The sequence below is a fragment of the Limulus polyphemus genome, unplaced genomic scaffold (assembly GCF_000517525.1).
Source record: "Limulus polyphemus unplaced genomic scaffold, Limulus_polyphemus-2.1.2 Scaffold1372, whole genome shotgun sequence".
NCBI classification, from domain to species: Eukaryota; Metazoa; Arthropoda; class Merostomata; order Xiphosura; family Limulidae; genus Limulus; species Limulus polyphemus.
Window position 1 is genome coordinate 234,056 of NW_013666982.1, and position 26,950 is coordinate 261,005.

Below are 26,950 nucleotides of genomic sequence, written 5' to 3' on the forward strand. Positions count from 1 at the left end.
ATATTATTTATGATTTTAACTTTATACACAAGTGCCAAAATACTATAATCAGAATTTCCTTATTATTTATTGAAACACAAAACCCACAGTTATGAGTGTTCAAACTAGTTTTTAACAAAAAACATTTTCATACAGTACTATATGAAATGTTAAAATATTTTACCAATACAAGTTGAGAAATGGTTGAAATATGGAGTCAAAGATAAAGAAATATATGTGATCATAATTAGGCAAATGATATGTTAGTGTTGATATGAGGTGAATTTGTGGTATCTCAAAAGTGTTTTCATGTATATGGCTCTGTTTTATTCTTGTTACATGTTCTGTAATTTATGAAATTATTTTTAATTCATCTGATAATGCCTGTGGAGTTAATGCTAGTGCCCAAACATTAGAAGATTTGTTTGCATCTGTGTACATACTACTACCGTGGTTTATTTTTGTGGATTTGCTACATCAAATTCTACATCACACTTAGCTTAGAATCAAATCAGCTGTGCAAAATTCTCTTAGTCAAGATTAAGATAATAAAATTAAAGAAAATAAAACTGAATATAAATACATAAGAAAAAGATTCAAAACCTGAAAAAAAAAGAATTGAAAAGAGACCGGGGAAAATACTATTATAAAGTAGACATTTAGTGACCTTTATGACCCAAATTAACATATCCCCAACTGAAATGAAATTATTTTGATGCATCATAAAACTTAAAACTAGAATAAAACAAATCCATATGTGTGAAAACCTTATTAAATAGTTCCAATTTACCTCTTATACCAAACTTAAGAATTGCCAAGGGGAGAGACATACAATTTAATTTCTTTGAACTAAAGGTTAGTTGCACTATCCTGTTAATGATATCAATCAACCAGGATCTTAACTACAATTATAGGGAAATAAATGTAGGGGGCCCAATTACTTTTTCTGCTGGAGGGTCCATTTTTTGGAGTTATGACATTGCATGAAACACTGTGTAAAGATGTTTCCTTTTAAAAACTAGTTGGAAAACTCAAAACTGTGTATTTGGTATTATTGTAAATGATGAGGGACTTGCAACATTTTTAAAAACATTTTTTTCAGTAGTAGATTGATTTTCTTTTTCAGAAATAACACTGTATCAAGTAAAATATTCAAATAGAATTATAATCCACATGAAATTCTCCTATACTTAGAGTAGTCAAACATGTCAAAATGGCTTTTTATAATCATTCTATTTGCATAATGTTTGAAAATCTTTATTTGTACACAACAGCTATTATTTATATTCCCATTGACCTGATACCTGAAACTGGTGTCAAAATATTCCATTTTTCCTATGCAATTCAGTAAGGTACTGCTTCAATATTAACTGTGATATATTTGGTCACTGATGTTTCCAGTCCTCCATTTTTAAATCTCAATTCAAAAGTTATTGCTGAACAAAATTTGGCTCATTCCCCCCCAAACCTGTTGTGCTTTACTTCTATTTTGAATACTCTTGTTCAACACTAGAATTAAACTTTAGATTTGTTTTTTGTGATAACTACTCATATTGAAAGCCATGGGAAAGGGCTTGGAAAAATCAGCGTGGAAAGAATTCAGAAATAACACTGTATCAAGTAAAATATTCAAATAGAATTATAATCCTATAATTACTATAATTTCTTGTTCAACACTAGAATTAAACTTTAGATTTGTTTTTTGTGATAACTACTCATATTGAACTAAAATGGATAGCTGAATTTGAGTTTTAAGCTCATTTGAGCCAATGTACAACTTCTGTAATTTTGTATTAAGGAGAATCATACATGTAAATCTGTAGAACTGCCATACAGTTTTTATTGGCGAGAATCCAGATCTTTTTACCTCATACTAAGAAATTTTTAGCGTCATCATTTTAACTTTTATTCAAAGATTTAACATTTTTTCAGTCATTTACAATATCCACTTCTTCATTTTAAATAGCCATTTTGTTTAGCTGCTTTCTATCAGCATGTAATTATGTTAATCTGAGCTAAGGTACAGATAAATTTAAAAATTTTAAGTAACTCAGTTTTTGTAGTTTTGACTTTCCATATCACTATAGCTAGCTAGGTTATGTATATATTGATCCTTGCTTGTAATTATAAAATTATTTTTTTTTATTATACTTTTTTGAAATTATGATCCCTGGTTCTATATAACCAAGGATTTGATGACACAAAGAAAGATTGTAATGTGAATGAAATAGCCATAAAGAGTATATTTTTCATAATTCTATTAAGTGTTTAGAGTAGATTTAAAATTGTTATTTTATGAATTTACCAAGTAGCATCTGCTTTATTATTAAGGAAAAGCCTGCCTTTAGGATTAGTTCAGAATGGATATTTGGATCATGTTCTGTATAAATGTAAACTCAATTATTAAAGAAACTTTGATTCTGAACCAATCCTACCAAGCAGACTCTCCATTGAAAATAAGTAAGGAAGTAAAGAATTAATTGAACATATACCAAGCGATCCCTTTGTGTATCAGTTGATATTTTTATGGTTCTCATAATTTATTTAAAAGACTACCGAGTATGCACCTCTCTCTCTCTAATCTGTATCTTGTGTTTGCTGTCCAGCAAGTTTGTTTTATTAACTACTAAAAATGACTTATTTCATAGTTTTTGATTTATTTAGCCATTCATGTCTTATTGACCTAGAGTTATTATATCTGTATATAGCTCTTCTTACAAATTGTTTGTCTGTTTTTTGGAATTAATATATTCTTAATGTTATATGACTGATTTCCAAACAAGTTTTCAAAGATAATGCTTACTTTCCACTCCAAAGGAGTAAAACTGTTTTTAATAGTATAACAAAGTTACAATAAATTCTAACTGATGTGAGATAAAATATTACATCTCCATCAGAGATTTATCAAGCAAAAGGCCTATAGTTTATGTTATATTTCTTTTATAGTTACTTTAACAAAAGGTTTATAGGTGTATGATAAAACATATTCATAAGAAACTCCAAATGATTTGAAATAAAATATGTTTCTGTCATAGTTGTTTCAAGTGTCAGATCCAGTTCTCAGACTTATAGGTTTATTGCTCAGTGTCATCAGATTCTACAATAATCAGCATTTAGCCTGTACCTCAGGAACGAGGATTGCCTCAAACCCAGGTTTTAGTTTGTAAACCTGAGAAAAAAAGGTTGCCTCAAAGACAGGCTTTTAAATAGTCGCTAAGAAACGTTTGTCTACTTCATCTAAAAATTATAATTTACTTTGTAATAATTCTTATTATTTGTGACTGTAATTAGGTTATTTAGAGCAAAATCATATTTCTTTCTTACCATACTACCCTTAGCATTTATTTAAATTCAGTGAGTCAAATAATTATTTCTCCAGTGAACATGAAAAGAGGTGAAATAGAAAAAGAAAGAAAGAATACTTAGGCATCTGTTTTATGCACCTTGTTTCATGTTAACTTCAGTTGTTTTTGCAATTAAAAATAATATATGTAATGTAAAATTCAGATCTGGTACTGAACTTTTCCTTTCTCCTTGTCTTTGACACTTTCTGAGAACTTGATTTCCAGGAAGAGTCTCACACAAGTTTTCACACTTGTGACATTTTTATTAGTTTGTTTTGTAACATCTTGCATCAACTATTTTTGTTTTGTAAAGTTCAATTTCCATATAATTGATAATCTGGCTATACATCACTCTTACTAGGAAGTACAATGTAAATGATCCTCTTAGTTATTTTATTACAAGTAATTCCAATTAATTACAGGTTTCGAGCTCTACTGTACAATTCAAGAATAACAAGCAACCTTATCTTGTCATTTGAAATGTATAGGGGAGTGTTTTGTTCTAAAATGTTTTCTAAGTTTCTGTGAAATAAGTGAGGTCAAGAAAAGTTCTCAATATTAATTGTAATGTCTTAATTGAATACAGAAATGACATAACACTACCATTTTTTCTGTTATGTGTAACTGTTACCACAATTTCTTGCAGCGTTTCTACAAATATTATGACAAGTTAACAATGAAAGCTCTTGTGGACAGGAAGTTGGTGGCAAGAAGCCCTCCTTATTGGTTGATTTTTAAACAGGTGAAATATTATGCTGAAAATCACATTTTAAAGAAAATAAGTGAATATGGTTTCAATACAAAATGACTGAATTAATTCAGACTTTAACTATATTGATCTTACATTTTTACAAACATGTATGTATATTATTTGATACTTTTGACTAGTTACTCTGTTATTCTACAGAGACTAAATAGCTAGATATGTCTTACAAAAATCTCCTTTAGTTTAAGAGTGCATAGAAGTTTCTTACACTGCTTACCAGCTACTTGTTTGTATAAAATTAGTTAAGATTTCTTGTACCATCAGTAAATAATAATTATAATACTGTTAAGTGACTTGTTAGTGGAGCTTGTACAATCTCTCTTTTTATCAAAAGCAAATCTTTAAGCATTAAATAAACCTTATTTTACAAACATTACGATGACAACATTTAAAGCTTAGCTACATTCTCTTTTAATTACTTTCCCATATCTTTTGTTGTTGGTATCAAATCATACACGTGTTCTGTGTTTAATTAAATGTTTTGACCTGTGTTTATAGTGATAGTAGTTCAATATCAGGTTTAGCAATAATTAAAAGAGTAAAAATGAGATACACTAATGTGTTTTCCATTGTGCATTTGCAGTGATTGTTTTCTTTCCCAAATTTTAAATGATAATTCCATACATCCTTATGCTTATAATCGATGATGACACTTTGTTTTTGGCCTAGAAAGAAGCAGTGATTGGTTTAATGACTTGGAATCTGTGGTTCATGTCTTATTACTAAAAAAAAAATATAATGATAATAATAACAATCCACAATTTGACATGAATGCGTTATAGGAGTGAAAATCAAATCCCACATCAATCAGACAAGAATAGCCCAAGAGTTAGCAGGAGATGGTGTTAGCTAGCTGCTTTCCCTCTTAGTTCATCACTTGAATATTAGGGACAGCTAGTGCAGATAGCCCTCATGAAGTTGTAAATGAAATTCAAAAAACAAATATTTCATTTCATTTTCATAATGTAAGATACCTAACAGTTTCCACATGGGTATAAGTTCATGGCTTAGGTACATATACATTTAATGAGACTGTAAGGCCTCCTTCACTGTCAAAATCAAACACCATATTGTGAATACATGGGATTGTCAGTGAAAGTTGAAAAATCTAAGCAACCTATGCCCTCTTCAATACATCAACACAACTTAAATGTGATTAGTTTATGTAATTTCACCACTTTAGATATAGCTAAGTTTGGCATTCAATTATTACTGAAAGAAACTTTGTCAATTAAATAATGCCTTATTTATCTTAACAATCCACTGTTGTTATTCCAGTTAAATTCATTCTAATTCTCTTACATTACTTGCTTTTGTATATTCTTTCTGAATATTCCCACGAAAATCGTAAAGTTTCTTGCTTACTTTAAAAAAAACTGAAGATGGAACCTAAGTTATTACAAAACATTAATTAAACATGCTGTTACTGATGTTTTGGAGTTTTTGATTAAACTATGATTTTTGATACATGAATCTAGTGGTAGTAGTGTCATATTAATCTAACTGAATGGTTTTGTTAACTAAATGTGCATGGCATCGATTAAAATTATTGGAAAAGTAAGTTTGGCTATAATTCTGACTTTACAAAGTGTATCTTCACAAAATGTGACAAACGTTTAGTCAACAGCACAAGTATGTTATACATAAAAAATTAGATGTGTTGCTAAAGCTTCTGTACAAAACATATGCCTATTAAATGCTAAAATCAATTTAAATCAGACTGACAAATAATAGTGCAGGGTGAAGTTCATGTGAAGAATAAGAACACCTTTGTCAATATTATTTGCATATTGTACTTGCATAACTTGTACAGCCTCCTAAATGCATATCTACAGTTTTTTCTCGGCATCTCTGTATATTGTGTCTGTTGTTTTTCTTCTTTTGCATGATGAACTGTTACAAAATCAGCAACTTAGTATAACATGAAATGTTGATAACTGACATCAAATGGCTAATAATATATTGAATGGCACTCTGTACAAGGTCGAGGCATGCACACTTTGAACACCACCTGTACACATAGGGTTAAGCATAGTGTGAATACAGTAAAAAAGATACACAATATATTTATGTAGAAACTGGTTATCAATATTCCTGAACTTTAGCTGAAAATGTAAATATCAATTACTGACTAATTGTAATTTAATTATTATGAAATGTGATGTATTTACAGTATAAGTTTTAAAATATATTATGAGAACCTAGTGTGTAAGCTATGATTGAATCCTGTATGTGTATGTATATATATATATTATGAAAGGTATTTTATAGCAAAAATTAGTTTATAGGTTTCTTTACAATGCCAAGCTTTTTTATTATTATTACAGGTTAGTTCATAAGATACTTTACAATGAAAAGCCAAACTGTTTTTCTTTTATAATAAAAAATCAGTTTATAAATTAGTTTACAATACAAAGCTATATTGTAGCTATGTTTGTGGTACAACTCTGTGATTGGGTTATTTTTTCAAAACACAGATATATTGTTTGTGGGCTATTTTATAGTACAATATGTATGTCAACATGTAGGCTGAATTGTAATATAAGTCCTTAAATAAGTTATAATACAAATCCTTATTTATGTATGATACAGATGCATGAGTGAGTTATGTTAGAACACACATTTCTGTGTGTTATTCTAGGATACATATGTCTGTAGGTTATGTTAGAATGTACACGTTTTTGTAGGCTATTTTGAGACACATATATCTGTAGGTTATTTTAAGACATCTTAAGGCTATGTTAAGTCATATCTCTGTAAGTTATGCTATGATACATATCTTCATAAGTTATGTTAGGACACACATCTCTGTAGGCTATGTTAAGACACATCTCTTTAAGTTATGCTAGGATACACACACACACATCCTAGGATATACACACACACATCTTTGTAGGTTATGTTAAGACACATTTCTTAAGTTATGTTAGAATATACATCTCTTTAGGTTATGTGTGCATTTTGTTAGGATACATATCTCTATAGTTTATGTTAGATACACATTTGTTATGGATTTATCTGAGGATGCATTTTTATCTAGATTATGTTACAATACATTTTTTATGGGTTATGTTAGTGTTAACCCGTAAAGATAAAAACCTGATATGTAAGAAAGTAAAAATGCAAATGTTTAATGTAGCTACTTGTATTACACAATTTTGTTTTGTATTATAAAATTTTGATAATTTATTTGAAGCCTACATAAATAAAAAAGGTCTGTTTTATATTTATACACTTTTGTCTTGCAGATATGGCCTCAGTGTTTCAACGTGTTTTTTGTTTTTTTTGTCACACTGACCAATTTTCCAGCTGTTCTTATTAATATTTTCCCATTGGACCAAAATTTCATCCTTCCAAGTAAGTAACATTTTACTCTGAATAAATTAGACCCAGTATAATGTACTAGTAAACAACATCTTAGATCCAGTAGGTCCTTCAATTGTTGATTTACTGTTTTAAAGCTATTATATAGCTATACTAACCTCACAGCAGTAACTCAGGTAACTAAGAAAATTAATTCCAAATGATTTAGCTTTGAATTGTAGTGTATGCTTATTACTATTTTACAAAAAATGAGGTTTTCTTGAGCTTAGAGTTTTTATCTTTCTGCTAAATTGAGTCACAGATGTTTTTATATATATTCAACTGGAAGGGAATATCAATGCAGTGTGTGCTTTAAAATCAAGTGTTTTTTTATTAAAAGCTGTATGTTACAAGGAATTGAGCATTTTAGAGTATTAAGAAATACGTAGGATCATTGCTCAACACTGTACCATAGTAGTATTATCATGCACTAATACTGTTTTCATAATTTTAGTAACCCAGTTGTTTCACTATAGCACATTTATGACTGTTTCACAAAGGATTGTTGTAGTGTTTTTGTATAATTACAGATGATCCTAACTTAGTTCAGCATAGCAATCTCATAACTTTATAAATGACATTCTGTTTGAAAGGCATTGTCACAGTGTTATCGTGTGAAGTACTTTTTGAAGTAACCATGAATTTGGAAAGATATTACCACAGTCATATACATGGCTGTTAAGGTCAAATCTCTATAGTAAAACTGAGTTTTGAAACATAATGCCACAGTATTATAACCTGTAGTATTTTTAAGGTCAACTCTCTAAAGTAACCCTGAGTTTGAAAAGATATTGTCACAGTATTATCATATACAGCACTGTCATTTTTAACTCTCTAAAATAACCCTGAGTTTTAGGAGATGTTGTCATCTACAGTACTGTTAAGGTCAACTCTCAAAAGTAACCCTGAGTTTGGAAAGACGTTGCCATAGTATAATCATCTACAGTACTGTTAAGATCAATTCTCTAAAGAAACCCATCCCTTAGTTTATAAAGATATTGCCACTGTGTTAATCATATACATGAATATTAAGGTCAATTCTCTAAAACAACTTTGACTTTCTCTGAAATGAATTAAATTTAAATGAAACTTGATATAATGTTATTACTGTAATATAACTTTGAAAGACCGATTTGTGTGAAAGTTTCTTAAGCTGTAGTTCTTCTAATTATATTATCATTTAAATTCATTTATTTCAGCTACATATTTCACCCCAGTCACCTGTTTCTTGTGTTTCAACTTTTTTGCCATGTTTGGGAACATACTTGCAAACTGGATCAGATGGGTATTTGTATACAATTTTTATAAGTATTTTTTAAGGCATTTACTCCTTTATATTCTCTCATTTTCCTTATTTGTTGCTTATTGGTTGTTTTTTGTGATATTTTCATTCATTTTTTTGTATTTCTTTCAAATTTTTATTTTGTAAGCTAGTATTGTTGTTGCATATGTTCAATGAGGTTGTTCTGTTGTAGAAATACTTAATATTTCTAGGTGATGTAAGGGCTTAACTAAGTGTTAATATAATTTTTTAATGTAATTTTATTTTATCTGTACTCTGTTTTTAAATTTTTATCTTTTTTACTACTTTTTACTGTTACCACAGAATTTAAAACTATCAAAGCAGAGTTTGAGTGAGATTTAAAATGTTTCTCACAAAAGTATTAATGGACTATATTAAATTTTCATAATTAACCCAAAAGGAACAAAATAGTGCAACTTTAGATGTAAAAACTAAAAGAAAATTCTGATCAAAAACTATGTAAAGCTACATTATATAAAATTCTTCATCATTATCTTAGAGGGATGGAAAGAGAGTAAATTTAGGTGCATAAAGATGAACTTCTTGATCCAAAAAGCATATAAAGCTTCGTACTATGACATTTTTGGGTCTAGGTAAAAGCTGGACCAACATTATATGTGCCATTTAATCAACTTTTATTGCCATAAAAACAACACCCAATGCTGTTTTGTACTTCTTTCTACATACACAAAATAAAATTGTCATGAAATCTTACTTCATATTTTCAAAATTCATAAAAATGTTTCTGAACCAAAACAAAAGTTCTTAGACAGGCCGATTAATCAACACTGATGGCCATAAAAACAACACCCAATGCTTTTTTGTACTTCTTTCTACATACACACAAAATAAAATTATCATGAAATCTTACTTCATATTTTCATAATTCATAAAAATGTTTCTGAACCAAAACAAAAGTTCTTAGATAGGCCAATTAATCAACACTGATGGCCTTGAAAACCACACCAAACAATTCCTGGTACTTACTTCCATGTATGTCGACAGCATGAATCTTTTGTGAAGTCTTATTTCATATTTTCATAATTCATAAAATTTTGCATGACCAACACAAAAGTGCTCAGACAGGCCATTTAATCAACTCCAATTACCTTAAAAACTATCAAACCAATTTTAGCATCTTATCTGGGCACTTTTATGTTGGTTTGGCAACATTTGTACTTATAAAAAAAATAAAGAAATTTGCTACGATGATTATACTTGTTACCATTTAAACTATAGAGATAAAGTAATAGTGTGATATCAATTTTAAGTCAATTGGACTTGTTTTTGTGACCCATCTGAAAAATTGTACTTTTGTCTGGCTTTCACCCATTCCCAACATTCTTCATCATTAACCTAGATGGAAGGAAACAAGGGAACTTTAGATGCATAAAGACCAACTTCCTGATCAAAAACCATCTAAAGTGGTATTACATAACATTCTTCATCATTAAACTAGAAGGAAGGAAACAAGGGAACCTTAGATGCATAAAGACTAACTTCCTGATCAAAACTACATAAAGCTACATTATATAACATTCTTCATCATTAACCTAAAAGAAAGAAGGAAAAATGGAAATACCAGTACGATATCTTACCTACTCTCACAAAAAGCTTATTCGGGTTATACTGCCCCTATCAGCACAAATTTTCACTTGCCACTAGCCCTGATACTCCCACGTATTTCTGCATACTACCATGCAAATGATTATGCTGCAACCCTCCACCAACAGGAGTGCGACACTGCCCCTATTGTAACTAGTGCCCTCTCTAATCTTGTGGCTGTTAACCACTTCTTGATTGGCAGTCTTATTGAATATACATGTTTTCACTTGTAATTTCATTAAATTATCCACAAGCTTTTACTTTCTTAACTTTTCTGCTTTAATTACATCCTTCTTTACCATTTTCGTTCTCTTTTGTGGAGAGTTACGAATTATTTTATTTATCTTCTTTCCTATTTCAATTTTGTGAGTTAGTGCTTGTAGTTTCAGGTGGTCATGACCACAACTGCTCCAGCAGAATTACCTGTCATGTCCAACAGGTCAGAATGACAATTCACATCCCATGAAGTGACAGCTGTGGTCCAGCAGGAGCTGACTAATTTCATGCAACAATCAGAACAAACTTATGATTGTCCTATCGCAGTTTTCAGGGATTAGGAACTTTTGGATTTGGACAACGTTTTTTTCCCTCTCAGTCATGTGTCATTTTAGGGGACTTGCTCAGACCTCTTTCGTCTTCGGTGGATTTGATTATTTAGGTATGTTTTGCTCTGTCCTTATCTCCCAGTTCATATGCTCCACCCTGCTCTTCTCTGGGTCGTTCTTTTGGTATTTCCTCCTTCCCTGGATATTGGGGTTAATGAAAGTAATTTTATTTGCATTTGGGGTCAGTATGCTTCAACTCTCACACACTGTGGACAATCATGCTTTTGATTATCATCGCTCCTGCTTCCCTTATTTGGACTCACAGCATTTATTGTTGCTTCTCCCTTATTTGTCTTACTCTGACCAACCTTCTCAGGTCAAGGCTGGTGGGGGCCAGACTCCTTCAATATACCCACTTTTGGAGATTCTTGGTAGTCAATCCATGGGTTCTGAAAGTTGTTTCAGTAACTCTGGTCTTCTACTTCTATTCATATCCCCCATTGTCTCACAATCCCGTTTCTTTCCCTCTTCAGAATCCCGATTTTTTCCCTTATGATTCATTCCAGGGTCTTTCATTTCCCCCATTATATGGACGTCTGGCTGCTTCTTTCCTCCTTACAAAATGACTCAGTTCTACATCATCAATGTCTTCCCCAGAACACTTTCATGGTGGGTTGGCTTGTCAAATGCAGCAATTTTTCCTCACACAATATTTTGGTTTTTTTCGGTTGTTTTTCATCTCCCCCCTCCATTAGACCCTACCTGCTCAACTTCAGTTGTGAGCTATGGAATGTCTCATATGCAGCATCTTCTCCTCTCCTCATCTTTCTGTCTGAGAAGTTCTTTCTCTTTTGGGGACATGGGCTTCTCTCAAAGCCACCTTCCTCTTGGTTGCACTTTGTTGCATCATCATCAGTGAGTTTGATTGACGAATGGAGCCATGTTTGGCATCCTTTAGATGCTTCTCTTACCCTTCCCTCTCCCTTAAAGAGTGACTGGTGGTTGGATTGGAATAATGCTACTGTGAGTGTTCCTCTTTCTCCTCCTTGTCCAAGATGTCACCTTTTATGGATGCTTTTTTTTCTGGTTGGTGGGTGTATCTCAACTCTCAGGAAGTTACGGGGTGATGGTGTCGTTCCAATTCCTCTCTCCATATCAGTCTTGGAACTCCTTGTATTTCATCAGGCTTCCATCCTTCCTTCACTTCCAGCTGGCTTTTAGGGGCTGGTTGGTGATGGTTCACTCTGGCATTTCTATGATAGTTTTGAACGTCATCGGGCAAGGGGCACTTGATCAAGAAATCTTTGTTTTCTAACAATAGATTTTTGTGTTGGGCCCCACTGCTGTTCCATCACTTTGTTGGCATGTCATAATCAGGGTGCTCTAAATTTGGTTGCAAATCAGTTATCCTGTCCTGACAAGATTCACCCTGTGGAATGGTCCTTGGATCTACCTGTTTTTCAGAATTTGTGTGCTCTGTGGGATGTCTCAGATTTGGACACTTTTGCCACTCTTCTCAAAACCCCTACATCCCCGATTTTGGTCTAAATTTCCTTACCCTCTGGTCAGAGCAGTCAATGCTCTTAGCCAGGATTGGTCAGGTTGGTACCTATATGCATATCCTCATTATTTGTCTCCTACAATGTGTCCTTGCCATACTTCAGACCACTCTGTGACGTGTTCTACTACCGGTTATGTATTGGCCGGCTCACACGAGATTTCCACTGCTGTGCCGGTTTTTGGTGTCACCTACTTTTCTTTTCCTTTATCTCTGGCACTCCTCCATCAGCCACACTGGTGTGAATCATCCATCCGTAACTGAACCTCATCTTCATGCATGACTTTATCCAGTCTCTTGCCTGAAGGGCCAGATTTTCATTGTAGCTTCCTTCATTTTACATCTACATTGTAGCGACTTAGCTACAAACATGGTAAACGTACTGTTTTTAGTCTGTCATAATCGGTTATAGTCCTTCTCATCCTAAGGTTCCTTACAGATTGTCCTTTATGTCTTGAGTTTTTAAACGGGGCTTTTCGGTTTCCTCTGTTGTGCACTATAGGGTGGCATTATCTGCCACATTTGTATTTAACTTCCATCTTAGCTTAGAAATGGTGCAATCTCCCATGGGTATGTTGTTTTAGTTTCTTCTCACACCCCCCATTGTTTTCCTTTGGATGCTTCCTAAAGGAGGATCATTTTCTCACCTGCCCTCCATCGAATCAGTGTGGAATTTAGCTTATTGTGAGAGGAGGTAAGATATAAGATTTCATATCAGAAGTTAACATTTTCCTAAACTGATAATATATTTCCAATAGATACTTACCGCCTCTCACATTTCCCACCTGTCCTCCCCACTTCTGGTGTGGTTTGTGTGATCTGAAGTGGTTCATAGCTGCAAGATTAGAGAAGGTGCTAGTTATGATAGGAGTAGTGTCACACTTCTGTTGATGGAGAGTTGCTGTATAATCATTTGCATGGTAGTATGCAGAGATAAGAGAGAGTATCGAGGCTAGTGGCGAGTGAAAATTTGCACAAAAAGAGGGCAGTATAAGTTGAGAAAGCTGTGAGTTGTGAGTAGAGGTAAGCATCCATTGGAAATACATTTTAAGTTTAGGAAAATTTTAACTTTAGGTGTAGGGATACCAACTTCCTGATCAAAAAACTTCTAAAACTGCATTATAAAACATTCTTTATCATCAGTCTAGTGTGATCTGACATAGCATAAAACAACTTTTCTATTATCTACATAAGTTAATATAATGTATATCATAATCTAGAGAAACTTTAATTATCTTCGTTTTGACCCAGAACTTGCAATTTAACCAAGCTGATGTCCCTAAAATGTGGTTATTAATTTCCACATCATCAACTATCTGGTAGTACTAATTTTTCACTTTTGCATCATTTAGATTTGGGTTATTATTTTGTTGTCCATGTTTGACCTCTTTTGCTGTTTGTTTAAATCAAACATTGCTTTAAAGAAAAAGGCAAATTGTCTTGTGGTTCAGTTGTAAATCTGAGGGCTAATAATTTTAAATTTCATGGTTTGATCCCTGCAATAGGCACAGCTCAGATATCCCATTAAGTGACTTTGTGCTTAAACAAATATTTAAGTACACACACATATATATATAAGAAAACTGGAATATTCTTATTTGTATATACAGGTGAATCTTATTCATGTTTTGGTTATATATATATAAACCATACATCAGGCATGACCTAGTAGATTTTATACCTGGACTGTGAATTCAAATATTTATGGTATATGCCCCACTGCTTCAAATACAAAATGCATTCATTCTGCACTTAGGAGCTATGAGTGTGCTATAAGATTAATGGTCAAATACCACTATTCATTCAAACAAGAATGGCCTAAAAGTTAATGGTGGTTGGCTGTTGACTAACTGCCTTTCTTATAATATTTCTGCTCAAAATTATGGATGGATAATTTCAGATAGCCCTAATGTGGCTGTGCATGAAAACTATACTTTGCATGTAGCTCTTTGAGTGGCTATACTCTACACACTGTCCAGCTAGCTCAACTAGTTTGGATGCAAAGTTAAAGTCCCATATTTTCACCTTGTGTAAGATGGTAATTGACTTGCATGTACTAAGATGCTTGTATGAAAAATGTGAAGTTTTATCACATTTTTTAAAACCAACATATTTTTTTTTGCCTCATTAACTTCAACATTTAATATCACAAGTTCTCAAACTGAATATAGTCAACTCTTTAGATAAATTTCTGTCTTCATTTCCCTCAGATTAACTATGATTTCTGGTATCAACTGAAATCTTATCTCCTGCAAAGGGACTTATAGCAAGCAAACAATAGATCTGTTATGCTTTTTCTGCATATCTTTGGCTTGAAGTTCATAATGAACTGACTAATAGTATTTTGATAAAATCTGTAGTATAAGTGGTATTTGGTTAAAGAGAGGGAACTATTGCACCTTATACCAGACCTTTTTTCCAGCATTCATTACATGCTGACAACATCAAGAAAATGAGACTTCACAAAATATCCATGTAAGGAAAATTTGACTTGAAAAACGTTTTGAGCAGCAGTTTATCAACCTATTTCTATAGTGCATTTAATTTTCTATATAAAACTAAGGTATATATTGAGTAATATAACATTGAAATTCTCTTGTCATAAAAGAGCATTTTCATAATTATTTTCTCAGTCAAGGTGATATTTCTCAGTTCTAATACTTTCCAAAAGAATGCCTATTTTTTTTACAACTGATGTATTCATAATTCATTAATTATAATATTAGTTTCAACTAGTCTTTTCTCAGCCAGGACCTTGTTTCCTCTGGATACCGGTGTTTTTGAGGTCACTGATGATACCATATTTCATGCTTTGTAACTACAAACCTGACCACCGAGTCCTTCCAGTACTTATCAACAACGACTGGGCCTACATTGGCATGTCTGTGTTTCATGGACTGACCAGTGGCTACTGCAGTAGTTTGGCTATGATGTTTGTTCCATGGTAAGTAACTTGACTTTCAGTATCACTATTAAAACAGAATTATTCAACTTCGGGGTATTGTTAGTTTCTTTAGTATTGAATAGCTGACAAAAAGCCAAGAGCTAAGAAAAATTATTGTTAGACTGAATCTTCATTTATAAATGACACTGACCTTTTAACACATCACAGTTTTAAAAGTACTTAATACAGCACTGTCATTATAAAGAGCATCATTTCATCTGGCTTAAGAACACTATTGTTCTATTTCCTAGTCTGTCATCTAATGAGAGTATTATTATAAAGTATTATAAAGAACAGTGTTTCATCTGGCTTAAGAATACTATTGTTCTATTACTTAGTCTGTCATATAGCTTGAGAGCATTAATTTCTATGACATTATAACAATTTTCTCTTTTTAAAGTGAAAATTGCTGAGCATTAGCCAAAAAATTACTTTTCTCCAAACAAATTGTCACCATGTTCTCAATATAGTATAAATAACAATTTTATTTCAAATTTCAAACAAAGTTAAAACAAGGCATAAAAGATATTGTAAGTACAGATTTATGAAACAATTTTCATATGTTTCTTTATTACAACTAAAACCAAAATTTTTCTGTAAGGATCTAAATTAATTTTCAGACAGTCCTTTTTTTGTGCACATCCCCAATGTCTTATTTACTGTACAATATGCAAACAATGTGTACAGCTGTACATTGGATAAACAGGCTCCTGCCTTGGTGACAAGAATCTATGAACATCCTTGGTGATGGATGCCATTTCAGTAATACAGAACATAACTTCAGTGAGTTATTTTCAGTATAATTCAAGTGTGCATTGTCAGGTGTTGTTAAGAGAGAAGATGAAAAACCATCTTATTCATAATCTGTGAGACTTTTGTTCAAAATAACTGAATGAACACTTCTACTTTCAGTAAATTTAATGTTCTACAGCAAGAGATTTGTAAAATTTATATTAACATTTTTCTGCCAATGTTCCCATTTGGGAACATGATGTATTTTGAGATTAGTTACTGATATAATTCTAATTATATAAGAGTAATAATGTTTGGTTTAAGGTTTTATCAAATTTGCTTACATTCTGTAAAAGTTGTGATTCTACAAAAGTGTTGAAAATGTTAGGCTCACTGACTTGTTGACTGACGTCCTTCTTATACTTGAAAGGAAAATGTATTTAAGAAATTTTATGCATCTATGTAAATGATACTGTTATGTCTCTGGTCGTTAGTTAATTTTCCATAAAAATTCTTTCCAAAGAAACTTTAGTGATACAAGTCCTTTCTTAAATAAAACTGGTTTATTCTTTCTGAATACAACTTTGCAATACACTTAATTTCCACAGTCACGCTATAACAAATGCTGTAATTCACAATGAATGACACACATGCTCGACCCAACAGTACGTCTCTATCTCTGTCTGCAGTTCAATTACATTACATTGTTGCTGTCACTTTTTACCAGTCTTATATACAAGAATACTGCATATCTAGTAAACACTTGAGGCTTCAGGAAGGGACATGAACGTTCTAGAAGCGCACGACATGTTACTAGCGTCACGTGACCCCCGCTATTGAAACAATAGTATTCTTGAAAATAGTATGTCTTTTCAGTATTGATACTTTTATGTATTTTTATTGCACTTTTAATGTTTATTATGTTAATAAAAAAATTAGAAGCACAATTACCTATCATTTGTTACAAATACGTTTTTATTTCACCTGTCCAACAGATGGGTACTCCAGCTAGTTTGTTATAGCAAGGCATTTTGCAAACTTTACACTGATGTGCATAACTTGTGTTAGAAAAGTGTCATAAACTTCAGTGTTCTCAGATGGGAACATCAGGAACTTACATGCAGAAAATTACCAAGACATAAGAGGATGAAACTGCTTTACCTATTCTTTAGTTTATCTTGTCACTAAAAATATATGTGTTATTACATTTGATTCTGTGGTTGAGCTAGTGGAAACAAATTACAAAAAACATCCAGTGCCTGATTTCCATTATGGCAATGCAAATGTCTCACATGATTGGTTAATTTGTACATGTACATTCAAATCTGACTAATTTTGTGAGAACAAGTACCTGTAAACAAAGGTGATGATTAATTATTAGTTGTCATTTGTTATGTGAGTAATAAGCAGAAAACTTCAAGTATTTTATTTAAAAACTGTGATCCTGATGGTTGAATGGTGTCAGGGCCACTGCAACACATCACTTCGACTTTGAATTCCTGTAGATGAGTGGCCCTGGGATGCCCCTCCAGGGTTAATTGGGTAGTCCTATGTAGGTAGGATCAACTTAATGCTAATATAGGACATCCTTAATGGATGTTATAGAAATTATGTCTGGTGCTGGTGTTTAATATATGTATATATATATGTGTGTGTGGGGGTGTGTGCTGACACCACAATTAACTATCTGCTCTAGCATTTTCACAGCCTTGCCTTTCCCCTATATGGACTTCAATCCTGTTATCAAGATACAAGTTCACATCAGTTGGCAGTTGATCTGGTGTGAGTAACATAATAACAAGCTTATCCAGATAAAGCCTGCTGTTGCTGTTTAGCCATCTAGTTTCCATAAGAATCAGAGAGAGGAATTTATTTTGTGTAGGCTGCACATTGGCCACAGTTTCAAAACTCATTATTCTCTTTCACTAGGGACTTTATTACACTCAAGTCACATTTTCCCACCTTTTACTTTCATGCTGTTAGTACAACTGCCACTGGTGGCACTATTTTAGACATGTTTTATCTCAGTTGGATAGTGTCATTAATAGTTGTGACACTGTCTAGATTTATGGTATTTTTATCTTTTTACAGGACATTGGCCTTTTTAATTCCATTGAATTTGTTACTTTTATTTACAAGCAATGTTCAGTGTTTGGTGTAATTTATATTTTTTGCTTTTTTTTACTGTATTTTGGTTTTGTTTTTTTTATTTCAGAATTCCTATTGGTTTTTTTGGTAGTCTCATTTCTTTACATCAATAAACTCCAACCAATCAAAAAATGTTAAAAAAACATAGCTGCTCAACGGAAACTGTGAGTGGTATGAAATAGATAATATACATTCAATTTCTCCTACTGATAAACTTAACAGATTAAAGTATTTATTTTTCACATCTTGGCATGGAACTTATGAAAAAATTTTAAACATTCATCTTATTTTGATTTTCTTAAAAATAAATTCTACAATAGATCATTTTGGAAACTTTTACATACTGTATTTTGTACTTTTTCCTTGTTTTGTGTATTGTTGTACTGAGTTCATTGCTCTGTATATCCTACTTTACATTATTGTTTCTTGGGATAAGAAACATACAAGCTACATTCTTGTATATTTTTAGACTTTCTATTGTTCACTCTCTGTTTGCCCTAAAATGGGTTCCGCACTTTGTGGCCATTGGCTTGCTATAAGAGTGAAGTTAAACCTGTTATTTGATCAAAAAGAGTAGCTCAAAAGTTGACAATGGATGTGATGTCTAACTGCTTTCCCTCTAATCTATCAGCTCAAAATTAGGGACAGCTATATGCAGATAGTTCTTGAATTGCTTTGCACCATCTTTTGAAACATCATTTTTCCACAACAGAAGGAAATTATTAAAGTACTCAAAGTTTCTCTAAAATTTACATAAAATATCTGCTTAATTTCACAGTCATATGCTCTGGTACAAACAGAAGTACAGTTATAAGCACTAAATTTTATCTAACTTTTTAATATCAAAAGTGTTTTTAACTTTTGTCTAAAGTCAGGTGTTACCAGCTCCTCTTCTTTAAACTATAATATTGTTTATAAACTATTAGACCATGTATGAAACTAAAATATTATTTTAATCAATGATTGGAATAGGCATGGTTTGCTTGCATGCCATGTGCCATCATACTTGCCAACTTTTCAAAATTCTCATGAGAAAGATTTTGTGCAACTCGTGGCAAATCAAGCAATTTACAAGCACATGAACAATCACGCTTGGTTAAAATGATAAACACTTCTTATTTGTATAATTGGTTTTCATTGGCCAAGAAGAAAGTGAAGCCTGATTTCCGATATGAATCACGAGTTTACTCAGCAGATTTTGCTATAGAGAGTAAATGATTGGCTGACATTTACCAGGACATTTTTAATGTACGAAAAAAGATAATTATCGTTAAGCAAATCAGTAGACTTTCAGAAAATATTGGTGTACATGCCTAAAATCAGTAGAAATGACCAATTTTTAAACTCTTACCCAAATTGTGAGAGTTGGCAAGTATGTACCATTGTGACTTAAACTACATTTTTATCCCCCAAAATCTATATAAATTGCTTTAATTATTTGTCTTTAATAAAAAAAAAATGTTATATCATTTATTTTGTGGATGTAAAGAGTGATTTGAGCTGCTTGGCAGTACGTGCTACTGTTATATACCTATGTGTCATTCCACCAACTGCTCACCCTGTGTTGATAACTTCTGAAGTAATGTGAGTGTCAGCTGTTAAACATTTAATTATAAATACTTGGCTATTTAATTTGAAGGTTATACATGTGATGAGTATGTGAGCAAATGTTTATTTTCTGTACCATGTCACTGCAACATTTTATAATATACATCAGCTATTTACAATTTCTAATTTTGTTTTGTCCAACAGCATGACATAACATTCACATTTTCTTGTTTGTAATTATTTACTACAGGTCTGTAGAAAGAGAACACACTACCACAGCTGGAATGATGGCTGCCTTCTTCCTCATCCTTGGTGTCTTTTGTGGTGTTAACTTTTCTTTCTTCATCTCCTGGTTGGTAGAAACTCGGTTGTTTTGAGATTGACAACAATGGAATGTTGCAGCTAAGTAATAAAAATATAAATCAGTAGGTTTTAGGTGAAACTACTCTCCCATGCTGGCAGATATAATCTCTTGTTTTGTGACTTTATTGATTACGGTTATAATATTTAAAACAAAGTCAACATCCATTGTATAAGAAGCTCTATGTTGGTTAAATTGAACATTTATACAAAAAAGGAAGTTATTAATGAATCATTAGAATGAAGATTTAGGTTTTATGCTTTTTTCTATTCTTGTCAATTTCTAAATCACTTAAGGAAGAAATTGCATCATTTAATATGTGGAATTGAAAGGTCTTTTTACAGCATCAATTTTGTTTGATATTTGCTGCAATTGAATCATGTTACTCAACAGTTTTTGAACTTGCAAAGTATACCACATTAAGATGGTTCAAGGTTTGTCAGTATATTCAAACTGCCTACTTTGTCACTGGGAGAGACTTCATGAAGTCTGGCACTTTCTCTGAAGCTAGGCCTTTACCAGACTTCTGATGTATCTTTGTATACTCTGTTGAGCTACAGATAGTTACTGAATCATCACTGTATGCCAGTTTTTACTTTTCAATGTTGTGTTAACTCTGATTGCAGTTTGATGTATGTTAAGGTTAATGTCATAATTTGTTAAAGATATTTATTTGAGATATTGTGTTAAGCTTGTATTTAGGTGACACCTTTATAATTGAGAATTTTAAATCAATGTTTGAATGTATTCTTTATAGAATTTGATTTGTGAAATATGTATGGAATTATTGATTAGGCTGTTAGAGAGTGTATCTGTTGAGAGTCAGCAAGTTGTGCATAATTTTTACTGTGGTTAATTAATGTTTCATAAAAAGTACATGGGCTCATCATTAGCAAATGGAAAGTTTTTTTGCACGATGGCATTGATTAAATTATCTTTAGTCTTTAAACAATTAAAAAATAAGTAAAAACACTAAATAAAGCATTATGAGAGATTTCTGTTAATAAAGTTTTTATTTTTGGGTATGAAGAAACTGAAGTTTTAGAAACATTACTGTCAAGATGTGTATGTATGGCTTTTTTAAGGGATTTGAATCCAGAGAAAAAAGCACTTCTCTAGTGTGTAGGTGTAGTGGTCTGTAAAATTATTTTTGGCTGTTTTGGGGTTACCATACTTAATTGAGCAACTTTTTTTTCTAGTGTAAAACCATAAAATATATAAATAACAAATTTCTGTGTTTTTCTACCCTTTAAATGATTTTTAGTGAAACAGAGGTGTAAGAAGGAGATTGAGTTTCTCATTCCTATTTGACTAAGACAGTTACTCTGTACAGGTACACCAAAAAGTGGATTTTAGTGAGCCTTAGACTTGTTGTTAACACCCATATTTTACTGGCCTTATGCTTTGTCTTTTTATTAAAAGTTAAAATAACATGAGTAAATAGTTTCATCTGAAGCTTAATTCATCATGGACTTTTAATATGTATGCTGTAGGTAATTTCATACCACGAAGATCAAACTGATGCAGCAAAGCACTATTTCGCTAATAAATCACATGAGGATGACATGTTTAAAGTATGTGCAATATGAATAAGAATGGAAAGAAAGTTGTTATGACATAAAATATCATGGACTTAGAGTAAAAAGTTTCATCTCGAGCAATTTGCTGACATATGTAGTTCCATTTTATCAAGTGAAAGATACAAAGATGAAGAAAAAATGTTATCTTCAAAATGAAAGAAAGCATAACTTATTATGAGGATGGGTAGTAATGTTAATTATAACAATGAAGTTTGCAATAACTTTTCCAAATATAAACTACCTTTCCAATCTGATTGTCTGTGTAAATCTTGTTGAAGATGTTCTTCCAAACTTTGAGTCTTGCTGGTGTACATTTTTAATTTAATGTTAAGAAAGTGCAGGGCTGAGCTCAGCTCTAATGATTTTTGTTTTCTGTAAGCTTTCTTTCTGTCATAATATTAACCCATTCTTAGATGTGAAGATGTAATGCTTTACATATTACAACCAAATAAATGTTATCTGTGTATTTTAACTTCTATGGGATATTGACTGGTTACACAGTAAAATTCTGTTTTGTAGTAAATAAATCAACAACTATACTTATCATATATAATGAAGTAGTTAATATTTTACCAAATATAATAAACATTCAGTAATGTAATGTCAGACTTTAGACACTTTTGTATGTTTGAATGTTAAAAGATAAATGCTACATTCTTATACAGAGTAACCTGAAGGCTGACTATTAATGAAATAATTTAAGTAATAATTTCATGACTAAATGTTTCTTCTAGGTGGAAATAAAAACATTTTGAAATAAAATCTTCTAAAGACTTACTTGCATTAAATACAATAATAGGGATCCTGCATTCAGAAAGCACTGATGCATACAGCCTCACATCTGAAGTGGCCTAATGTCAGTACATTTTTTTTTTCTGTGCCACTCAATCATTCTCAAGATAACAGCTGATCACAAAATATCTCTGGTCACATTCACTTCAGAAGAGTTTGAGCATTTGATATATTGTTTTTGATTTAAGTAGATAGTTTGTCCTTATTGGATGTTAATGTTGTTTGAATCGAAGCTAGAAATTCAACTTCTGTGGCTTGATTGATGATTTCTAGAACTCAAGCTATAAAATATCAGTATTATTTTGTACATATATAGTAAAATAGAGTTCACTTCAATTTATCTTAATTATTTGTTTATTTATAACGACTGCATAAGAAAGAATAGGGGTGGGGTTGAAACAAGTGACTATACATGTGGGTGCTTTTTACATCCTAGTCACAGTACACTTGATGAAGTCAACCATGCCTGAGACTACTTGAGATACCCAGAACTTGAAAAATAAGAAGCTTCTTGTTGCAAGTTCTTTTAGTTTCAGCTTTGAATGTAGGATTTAATTTCAAGAACCTATGAGTGAAAGCAAAGAAGAATATATATAATAATATGTCAACCACACTATATCTGCTATATTCAGTGCCAAAGAGGACTTTTGCCCAATGCCAAAGTTCATTAGGCTGGCTGGAATATGACAGGTGTAGTAGTGATCTAGACACCATTTATATAATCAGATGCATGAACAACAACTGTTATGATGCCAACTAGATTAAATAAGCATAATTATTATCAGTTTATCTATGGAAATAAGTCATTGTGATCAAACTTCTGTGACTCTAAATGAACCTGATAAGGATTATCCTATAAATTATTGTTTGAAATATATATTCTTTTGGAATATTTCAATAGAAATTTTCAAATCTTAGATTACAGTCTCTTTTTTTATTAATTGGGATGCTTGTGATACACTAGAACAAACTTTGAGTTTTTACAAGAGGGCTTAAAATTACTTTTAGTTTAATGAATGAGATCACCATAATCTATCATTTTAAACTTTTTCCATTTTGTATTCTTACCATTGTTATACAGTATTCTTAAAATGTACCTATATATATGTAGTGTTTATAAGGAAGCTGGTGATCATAGATTGTTGATTAATTTCATGCCCTCTTCCACTGCAGCAAGTCAGGCCCAAATTGCCACTCTAATTGTAAAACGTTCTTGGTGAAACATGCCTTTAAACACTCATAGTTTCTACCTGACTTTTACAGGTAAACTTCTCACAAACTTTGATTCACTTTAAACTTTGGCCTCACCCCACAGATTTTGCTTCTCTCACCTGTGTTTCAGGAAATTATTTTTTATATCTCAAACAACAGTATTTTGTATGTTTTGCAAAATATATCATTTTTATATGAGATAGACCTTTTCTTAGAGTTATTACAAACCTACTTTTATTGGTATAGTATTATGGATTCCAAGGATACTTTATTTGCATTATTACTAATGCCTATGTAGAAATGCTCATTCTGGGGAAGTTTAAGGCATTTATTTGTATTAGAGTATTTTACTGTGTTATTTATTTTAATTTCATTTTGTAGGCCAGTAAGCTTATTTATTCAAAAAGTATGTATCTTATATGGTTTAATTTTTATTATTTTTACCTGTCAATAGAAAAGTCAGAGTGAGTAGTGAATAAGTATTGTTTTTTAGTTCGAAATATATATTCATTGAAATTAGTGGTCACTGTAAAATACATTTATACAGACTTGTTTACAGTGTTTGATATTAAATATTCATTCTCATAAACTCTACATAATTACCAAGATTCATCTATATATCTCTAGATCTTGTGATAAATTGCCTAAGGTAGTTTAACTTTTAAATCTGGTATCTTTCACATTGACTTAGCTTTTAAGATGACCTCAGATGAACAATTTTTTGTTTTTATGTACAAAACCTATCTAAGGAATAGTCATGCAGTTAAATTATTTTAATTTGCATTTTTGCATAAACCCAACTAATGTGTTTGTAGATTAGTGCATTTTTATTTCATATATATAGCTTGTTATTGTAAAAGTTAAAAAGTTTTGAAGTGGTTAATGTAGTAATATGATTATCTATATTATCCAGAACTTGCACAATAAAAATCAATTTATATGTATTTATAGTCTTGTTTCCAAATATAAGCATACCAAACTTCTCATCAACTTTCTATTTTATTGTTCTATTAGTCATTGTCAGTAGTAGATGTTCTGGTTTGGGTAGTTTATCACAAAGCTCCTCCCAGCTATCAGACACATGTATTGTAAACCTCCGAGAAAAAATAAATAACTGTATTCAATGACTTGAACAAAGTCGGTGTTTGGATACATGTTTGTTTGTTTTTTTTGCACAATGTGGAAATAATCTAGTGGGTCATTTTACTTCTCAGACCTCTAACTTGGGGGTGATGGACATATATTAAGACCAAATTTTGATTCTGTGTGTGGCATGAGATGTTTCAACCAGACTCATTGTTTTGATAAAAAGAGTATTTATGTTTAGCTTGCAAAACTGTTGGAACAATAAGAATTTTTCACTAACAAATAAAATACTCAGTAACTATCATACAAGGTTCAACTCATAGAAACATTAAACACTTGTTCAACATGTAATAACTGTTGTTTCAAAAGTTCACTACTATAACCACTGCATACAAGTTAATTGATTTCTTATAAGCTGTAAATAAATCAAAGGGACAAGACTCTAAAATTAATAATTTATACAAAAAAAAAGAAACCTCTGAGTATTAAAATATCTTAAAAATGCAACATGCAAGAAATGGATATGAGTTCACTGAGGTGTCTCTCCTCTGTTACCAAAAGTGAAACAATAATATAAACGATTGTATGGAAGAGAAAAGAAAGAAATTATTGAGTTTCTAATTCCAGTATATAAGGGTTTTTGTAGCAATGGAAAGCCAATAGCTGAATTGGAATGACATTATTAGCAGTAAAACATCATATTCAACCACTGTGTTCCTACTGTGAGACATCAAAGTTGCACAGCAGTAAAACATTATATTCAACCACTGTGTTCCTACTGTGAGACATCAAAGTTGCACAGCAGTAAAACATTATATTCAACCACTGTGTTCCTACTGTGAGACATCAAAATTGCACAGCAGTAAAACATTATATTCAACCACTGTGTTCCTACTGTGAGACATCAAAGCTACAGAGTGCACAGTGAAGTTACAAGACAGTAAAACATCATGTTCAACCACTGTATTCCTAATGGAAGAACTGAGGCATCAAGGTTCACAGTGTATAGTAAAGTTACATAGCAGTAAAACATTGTGTTCAACCACTGTGAGACATCAAAACTACAGAGTGCACAGTGAAGTTACAAGACAGTAAAACATCATGTTCAACCACTGTATTCCTAATGGAAGAACTGAGGCATCAAGGTTCACAGTGTATAGTAAAGTTACAAGACAGTAAAACATTATGTTCAACCACTGTATTCCTAATGGAAGAACTGAGGCATCAAGGTTCACAGTGTATAGTAAAGTTAGATAGCAGTAAAACATTGTGTTCAACCACTGTATTCCTAATGGAAGATCTGAAGCATCCGGGTTCACAGTGTATAGTAAAGTTACACAGCTGTTCCACCATCATGTTCCTACTGCAAGAATTGAGACATCAGTGTTATACAGTGTACTTCTGTGAATTTAATTTTCTCTGTATTTACTATTGGAATAAAGAACAATTGTCTGGATCTTGCTATGAAAATTAGGTTTAATGGAGTGTGCTGTAAAAACAGTAAGAAACATTGACTGCAAGAGGTATGTACAATAACAGCAAAAAAATAGGGCAACAGATATATATATGGTAAGAAAAGCCACAGACTAGTGCAAAAGTTATGTACAATAACAGCAAAAACTAGTGCAACAGATATATATATATGGTAAGTAAAGCAACAGACTAGTGCAAAAGTTATATATTTTATGCACAGCAACAAACTAGTGCAAGGGGTGTCTGGAATAATAGAAAAAAGTGGTGCAAGATTTATGTATAGTACGTAAAGCTACAAACTACTACAAGAGGTATTTACAATCACAGTGAAAAACTGGTGCAAGAGTTATGTATATAAAGCCAACAACTATTGTAAGAGGTATGTACAATGACAGTAAGAAACTAGTGCAAGAGTTATATATATACACCTGGAAAAAAGTTAAGCACCCCCGTGTTTTTTTCAAGTGATTCAGATTCGACGTTCTTGTGACTGATTATAAATTACCATTCAGTCTAAACGTGTTTATCAAATGAAATTATGCATTATTGGGCACAAGAAAACAAGATTATCCCCGTTAAAAACATATTTTTTATGTCAGTATCTTGGAAAT

General features: G+C 31.8%; 1 protein-coding gene across 7 annotated transcripts in view; it reads left to right on the forward strand.

Moving 5' to 3' along the window:
• Positions 1-24,724, forward strand: part of LOC106463304 (equilibrative nucleoside transporter 3-like) — a 120,733-nt gene extending 96,009 nt beyond the window's left edge. For 2 of the 7 annotated variants that reach the window (XM_022390763.1, XM_022390764.1), the window contains 5 exons: positions 3,970-4,065; positions 7,338-7,446; positions 8,652-8,737; positions 15,211-15,407; positions 20,086-24,724. In XM_022390763.1, coding sequence (XP_022246471.1) covers positions 3,970-4,065; positions 7,338-7,446; positions 8,652-8,737; positions 15,211-15,407; positions 20,086-20,212 — 615 coding nt within the window. In that variant the 3' untranslated portion in view covers positions 20,213-24,724. Of the gene's footprint in view, positions 1-3,969; positions 4,066-7,337; positions 7,447-8,651; positions 8,738-15,210; positions 15,408-16,027; positions 16,577-18,354; positions 18,459-20,085 lie in introns of those variants that run through there. The other 5 variants (XR_002611462.1, XR_002611461.1, XR_002611463.1 and 2 more) reach the window with 5 other exon arrangements.
• The last annotated feature ends 2,226 nt before the right edge of the window (positions 24,725-26,950 follow it).